The following is a 7500-nucleotide window of genomic DNA, read 5'->3' on the forward strand; positions in this document are numbered from 1 at the left end:
TGAACTTAGATGGCATGTAGTGACCTTTTCTATGTGGAAGGTTATGAGATCGAATCTTAGTCGACATGTTATTGACTCTTTGTACTTCATTAAATTAACTTTTGAATTGTATTATACATACACTCATTAATTCTCTTTTCCAATATTAAAAATTAATTATTTATTTATTTGTTTTTTTTTTCCTCTTATACTACTAGCATAGGTATATTTCTTCACTTTTATTTACCACTACATTTTGAGCCCCTTTTCTTTGACCAGTCGTCTTCATTCTCATTCCTCAACTTAGACCGTTACCATGCTCAATTATATAAGCAAAATACTACTTTTATTTCCAACTTTTATCCTATCTGTTGACATTTTTCTTATGACCAACCAGACGTGGATGAGGGAGAAAAATTAATAGAGTCCCTCCATATAGTAAAACTCATTATATAATAAAAAATACTAGAGTTTTTTACACTTTTGGTCCCACGACTATGGTGTCACTAACAACTTTAATCCATGACTTTTAAAACTTGTAAAATTGGTCCACGGTTTATGACTTTCTTTGCAAATTTGGTCCATCCGATGCATTTTTCGTTCAATTTTTGCCAAAAAATTTACTACCCATTTTAACATGGGTAATATTGTCATTTCCATCTCACAAACTAATGACATAAATAAATAAATAAATAAACAGTTAAAAAATTTTGGCGTTTAGTGAGGAGGGTGAAACGGAAAGTGGAATTGAAATTGGGTGACTTTTAATTTCAATCACCGTACCCCTGATTGTGTTTAATTAATTAATTAATTTATTTATTTATTTATTTATTTATGTCATTAGTTTGTGAGATGGAAAATATAATATTACCCATGTTAAAATGGAGAGTAAAATTTTCCGGCAAAAATTGAACGGAAAATGCACCGGGAGGACCAAATTTGCTAAGAAAGTCATAGTCGTGGACCAATTCTACAAGTTTAAAAGTCGTGGATCAAAGTTGTTAGTGACACTATAGTCGTGGGACCAAAAGTGCAAAAAACTCAAGAATACTACTTGTACTCTCAACTTTTACTCTTTTCACAAATCTTGAATGTAAATAACTTTTTCTGGATTCACAAGATGAAAATGTTCTATTTATACTTGTCACATCAAAAGTATAATTGATGAAGTAGAATAGTAGAACTCATATAATAATGCTCGACGTGGTAAAAAAGGAACCATTGCATGTCATATGCCACGTAGAGACGTTAGCAAATGCAACGACGACTTTATACATGCATCTACTTTGCCTATATATATATATATATATATATATATATATATATATATGCATCTGTGCAATTTGGCTTCCTAGCTAATTAATACCAATAATTCTATTTTTTAATAAAAATATTTCTTATACCCAGTAGGTGATAACTTGGTTATTTATCACTTTTCTACGATAATTTTTGGTCTCCATAACATTTATCTTATCATGATTCAATTCATTGTCAAAAAATATATAAGTCAATGATTTGACGATTCATTTTGCAAGAGGGTTTGCTCATCTCCAGACTTCACCCACTTAAAGTATGTATTAGTTCATATTAATTTTAAGGACGGTATAAATAATTATTGCTAATTCATATATATATATATATATATATATATATATATGTATATATATATATATATAGGGCCGGATTTTAGGCTGTGCAAGCTGGGCTACCGCACAAGGCCCCCAATTTTAGAGGGACCCCAAATTTTAGAGGTTCAATATTTAATTTTTACCTAGCTAGTTTAGAAATAAAAATTAAAAGTTTTCAATTAAACTTAAAAGGTTTCATGAAGAGATGGTAAGAATGTGTATTTATTGTATTTTAACTTGGATGTTAAAGGTCCGAAACTTGCATGTATTGGTTTTAAAAATTATGATGTTGGTAGGGCCACATTTATTTACTAGAACAGGGTCACCAAAACTTAAAATACGGCCATATATATATATATATATATATATATATACCCACTTGTATAGTCTAAATTGTTTAAGCAAATATACATCCACTTTGACTACAATATGCATCTGGGCAATTTGGCTTGGTAATTAATATCAATAATTCTATTTGTAATAAAGATATTTCTTATACCTAAATCCTAATATGTGATTACTTAGGTATACTCTCAGGAAAGTTGGTCGAGACGAAACTTCCCTAATTCATGTGTTCTCATTTTTGAAGTAAAATCGTTTGAGAGATCTAAAGAGTAGTTTCACCTATGGATAAGGCTTTGAATAGGGTAAACTACGAATTGTTTATGTACTTTATGTGCTTTAGGAACTCTACAAAACACGAGTGGAGTAATAACTGAAGATCGAGTAATAATATGCATAATGTAACCTGAAAGTCACTAATTCACCTAAAAGGCACTAAATCATGCATAGCATATAATTCAGACCTAAAAGGCTCTAAATTTTTCTTAATGAACATGCTTTTCTACGGGCATAATTATAACAGTCAAATAATTATTGCAATAAAGAGATAAATAGCAATGCTCCGATTATGCATATTATTCACAAAATACTCCACAATTAAATTGCAACACTTAATACAATTTAAACTGAAAAACATTATTAAATTAAAATTCAACTGAAAAATTAAAACTGAATAATTATTCAAAGTTGAACAATAATTTAATAATAGATTTAATAAAAAATATTCCAATTGGATAATTTAATTAGAAGAAGTCCAAATATGATCAAGATGTTAACCTGAATGAATTGATGTAGTCCAAATATCAATTCAGGTTTGACCCAAAACCATAACAGGCCAAATTTTTTTTTTTTTTAATATGAGCCCAGGTTTGGCCCAATTGGGCCAAACCCGGCCCAATACCTTAATCTTCATCATCTTCCCTAATTCACTAACGTAGAAGCAACGCAAACAGAAGCAGACCAGGAGACCTGCGACGCTACATCATCGGCGAACAGCAACCATGGACGACGAACAATAGCCAAAAGGTCGTCGGCGTCGCTAATCGGAAAGCAGAAAGCAGCCTCGTCGCTGGAAAACCCAGCGCCGCCACCGCCAACTGGCCTCCACGCAACGCCGATGTCTGCCGCCGTCCGCCCGCCACAGTGCGAACCAGCCACCACCGTTGCCGTTGATTCGTCTCCACCACCGGAACAGCTGCCGGCGAGACAAACTGGAGGTCAAGCTCCAAACACCACCGGCGAGCAAATTCCGGGTGAGAAAAAAAAAATGGCGAAGCAGTAGATAGCTTAATATCCAATTTTAATTTTTTTTTTTGTTTCTTAATGCAGAATAAACCAAAATTTCCAGCAGTCCAGACAATTTAATTGCGAACCAAAGAATATTCACCATATGTAATTGAATTATACAAATATGTATACAACATATGCAAATATTATATGCAATTAAACGAACTAGGCAGAGATTATTTATGGCGACTGATACCAACTGTTAGACTAAAATATCACATGCATCATATAATATGTGATAACAGGATCGACTAACCTCCAGCCATGGTTCTTGGTACGGTTGAGCGATCCGGACTGCTGCAGAGATAACGAGTATTTTGTCTCTCACTTTACTCAACTCTCTCTAGATGGTGTATGAGGTATGTAGTGTGAGCAGTGAGAGGACTAGTGACCTTATATAACCATTGGCCATCATTGTGGTTGATTGTCTTTAGGTCTCCTAAATCCTAACCAGACTCCTAATCATAATGGTAGTCTAGCTATTAGGTTATTAGTGTTGCACCACATATCAAATACTGAATATTATCATAACTTATCCTAATGTTATAATAATAGTAACGGATAAACGTTACAAAACGAACATAAATAAAAAATTTTAGAGCTCGATTCATAAATGAACAGAGTTTGAATAGTTGTAGGCTCGTTTGCTAAAGACTCATGAACAAACTCGTTTGGTGGTCGTTTAAAAATGTTCACGAACAAGCTCATTTAATAATGTTTACGAAGATGTCAATAAATAAGTATGTATAGACTCGTTGTGTTGTTTGTTTGTTAAGCATATATATACACATCCACTTGTATAGTCTAAATTGTTCAAACAGATATACATCCACTTTGACTACAATTTGCATCTGGGTAATTTGGCTTCCTAATTAATATCAATAATTCTATTTGTAGTAAAGATATTTCTTATACCTAAATCCTATTAGGTGATTACTTGGTTATTTATCACTTATCTATGATAACTTTTTGTCTTTATATACTATTACAAATAACACTGTTAATGTTGGTTTTTTTTTTTCGACATCATTCTAGCAGAAGTAATAAATAAATGATACGACGTCGGTTTAGCTAAAATTGACATCGTGTGTGTGTGTGTGTATATATATATATATATATATATATATATATAGGTTCAGTTGCGGTGGGCAGTCCCATGTGCGATTGTGCGGTTAAAATAGAGCCATTGGTTATACTTAAATCAACGTCGAAGATTACAAAAATTTTAAAAAAAAATGCGGTGGCAATTTGGTAATTTTTGTATCTAGATCAAAATTAAGGTGAGTGGCTTTGTGATTAAGGTGCGTGAGTTTTGTATATAAGGTGCGTGAGTCTTGTGCGTAAGGTGCGTGAGTTTTGTGATTAAGATGCGTGAGTTGTGTACTTACTGGTAGTAGTTGTTGAAACTTAAGGTGCGTGAGTTTTGTGGTTAAGGTGCGTGAGTTTTGTGCTTAAAGTGCGCGAGTTTGTGCTTAATGTGAGCCGTTGTTGAAACTTAGGTGCGTGAGTTTCCTTCTTAATGTGCGTTGTTTTCATACTTAAGGTACGTCAGTTGTGTGAAACTTAAAAACTTAGGTGCGTAGTTTGTGTTCTTAAGGTGCTTTGTTATGTATGCTTAAGGTGTATGGTTTGTGTTCTTATGGTGTGATTTGTGTTTTTAAAGTGTTTTGTTTGTGTCCTTAATGTGTGTGTTGTGTACATAAAGTGCTATATGTGGCTAGTATTATATTTAGTTATTTCTCAATTTTATTTTCGTTCCTATAGACTAGCGTAGATGTAACTTCCTGCTAGTTCTCCTCTCTTGTATAGTACTTATAAAATAGTGTATTTCCTTCTTCGTTGAATTAAAGTAATAATGTTCAACGTGGTTTAGAAAAACCATTGCATGTCATATGCCACGTACGGAAGCTAGCAAATGCAACGACGACTTTATACATTTACTTTGCCTATAAATATATGCATCTGTGCAATTTGGCTTCCTAGCTAATTAATACCAATAATTCTGTTTTTAATAAAAATATTTATTATACCCAGTGGTGATAATAACTTGGATATTTATCACTTTTCTAACATTTTGTCTCCATAACGTTTATCTTATCATGATTCAATTCATTGTCAACAAATATATAAATCAATTCAAAAATTTGATTCAATTTGCAGGAGGGTCTGCTCATCTCCAGACCTCACCTCACTCAAAGTATTTTAGTTCATATTAATTTTAAGGGCTGGTATAGATATATAATTATTGTTATTGATTCAAGGAAAAAATTTATATATATATATATATATATATATATATATATATATATAATAAAGTAATGGTGCAAACTTAAGTTATTGTGTGCACATGTAGACTCCATTTGGCCGTGCATTTAGGCTGATCGATGTGCAGATTACACACATCAGTGCACCACATTAATCCACAAGTTTACACAGTAACAGTGGTATGCACCAAAAAATTAGTATATATATATATATATATATATATATATATATATAATATTTATGAAAATGATGACTTTGTTCATTTTTTTACTTGATTTCTTATTTATTACATTTTGCAGATTAGTGATTTAGATTTGTTCATAAATTTTCACTGGTTCTCATATATATACATCCACTTGTATAGTTTAAATTGTTTACCCAAATATACATTCACTATGACTACAATATGCATCTGGGCAATTTCGCTTAATATCAACAGTTCTATTTGTAGTAAAGATATTTCTTATACCTAATAGAAAATAACTTGGTTATTTATCATGATAACTTTTTAATATCTATGATAACTTTTTTTCTCCATAATATTTTCTTCTTCTTCTCCCAAAAGTCCTTATCATGATTCATTATCAACAAATATATAAGCCAAAGGTTTGAATTTTGTCATGAATAATATTCTTCAAAATGTCATGTTAATTTCCTGGAATGATTCCCTTTTAAATTAGGGAATGATACTTTTAGAGATAATCGAATTTCATAGTTGTGTTTTAAAAAATTGTCAACCAAACACTAACTATGATTTTGAATTCATTTCCTAATTCCTAATGTGTAAACCCATGAATCAAACATACCCTTTCTAACTATGTTAGGTTAGCTTAGTTGAAAATTCGAAAAATTTTAACAATGAAACTTCTTTCTTATTATATTGCGATATCCAACAAAACTTTACACATTTAACACATTCCTGACAATATTCTTCTTCATAAATTGCACAGCAAACTCCGGCGGAGGTTCCTCCATGTCATTCCACTTACTCAATTGTCTAAATGCCAACCTTGTTAAAAGATCAACTACATGCATGGTTTTGCTCGTGGTAGACATGCTTGAGTCTTATCTCCCAGTTCTTGTTCATCCATCTTCTACAATTCTTATTAGAGGAAGAAAAGGAATATATGGAAAGGGCATAAATGTACTTTATGCCCTTTCCATATTTTCCTTTTCTTCCTCTAATAATTCTTAACGACAAACTGAATAGGACCTATCGGCACACCCATCCTTGAATCCAATCTACAACTTTTTTAGAATTTCTTGATGGATGGTGTAAATATGCTATTACCTAGAATATGGGTCAGATCGTATTGGGTCTTAGTATAATCTGTTAGTCTAAGTACTGAGTTAGCTTGGATAGCCGACGTGAGGTTAGAGAGTCCCGACCTTAAATGTAGTAGGTGAAAGAGGCTAATAGTATCTCATCCTAGACATAAATGCGATATTTTTAGAGAATGACAAGGAGACACATGCCGGGCTCTCGGCATGATTGACACGTGTCGCACATTCAGTTGGCAAGTTCGGGAACAACGCTTTGATAGCCACTGTGCTTAGATTCCTGATCGTCTACTAAGACGGGGTGGGTTAAAGCCCGAATCTTAGGTCTAAACCCTCAAGTAGTCCCCTTCGAGATGATCGTTCCAGCCTAAAATGGTCGGGATTGGTCCCTAAACAGTGAAGTGTTATTGCAGTCTCTAGTTAGCTCGATTGTCGCATTTAAATCGAGAAAGTCGAGATTGTGACCAGGTCAAAAATTTCCTATCAGCTTTGAATACACAGCCTTCCAAAAGCCTTGTTACATGCCAACTCCATCCCTTCATTAGATATACTATATGAAATATGTCCATCTCATTAAAGATGTCTTTGTTGTTAAATGGAGGGAATACGATCGATATATAGTGGCCTAAAACAACTCATATTCATTTTGGGTTAATCTTTCCCAAATCTCCTAATAAATTAAAAAAAAAAAAAAAAAACTAAAATAAGACGCGCGCCA

At 32.8% G+C, this 7500-nt stretch overlaps 1 protein-coding gene across 1 annotated transcript; it reads left to right on the top strand.

Annotated features, from left to right (window-relative positions):
• The first annotated feature begins 9 nt into the window (after positions 1 to 9).
• LOC109170878 lies at positions 10 to 3371 on the top strand. The gene is made up of 3 exons (XM_019320016.1): positions 10 to 40; positions 2888 to 3202; positions 3279 to 3371. Exons 1-3 carry the CDS (start codon positions 10 to 12, stop codon positions 3281 to 3283), a joined length of 351 nt encoding a protein of 116 aa, XP_019175561.1. The 3' UTR covers positions 3284 to 3371.
• Positions 3372 to 7500: the final 4129 nt, after the last annotated feature.

The sequence above is a fragment of the Ipomoea nil genome, unplaced genomic scaffold (genome assembly GCF_001879475.1).
Source record: "Ipomoea nil cultivar Tokyo-kokei standard unplaced genomic scaffold, Asagao_1.1 scaffold3377, whole genome shotgun sequence".
In the NCBI taxonomy this organism is placed as follows: domain Eukaryota; kingdom Viridiplantae; phylum Streptophyta; class Magnoliopsida; order Solanales; family Convolvulaceae; genus Ipomoea; species Ipomoea nil.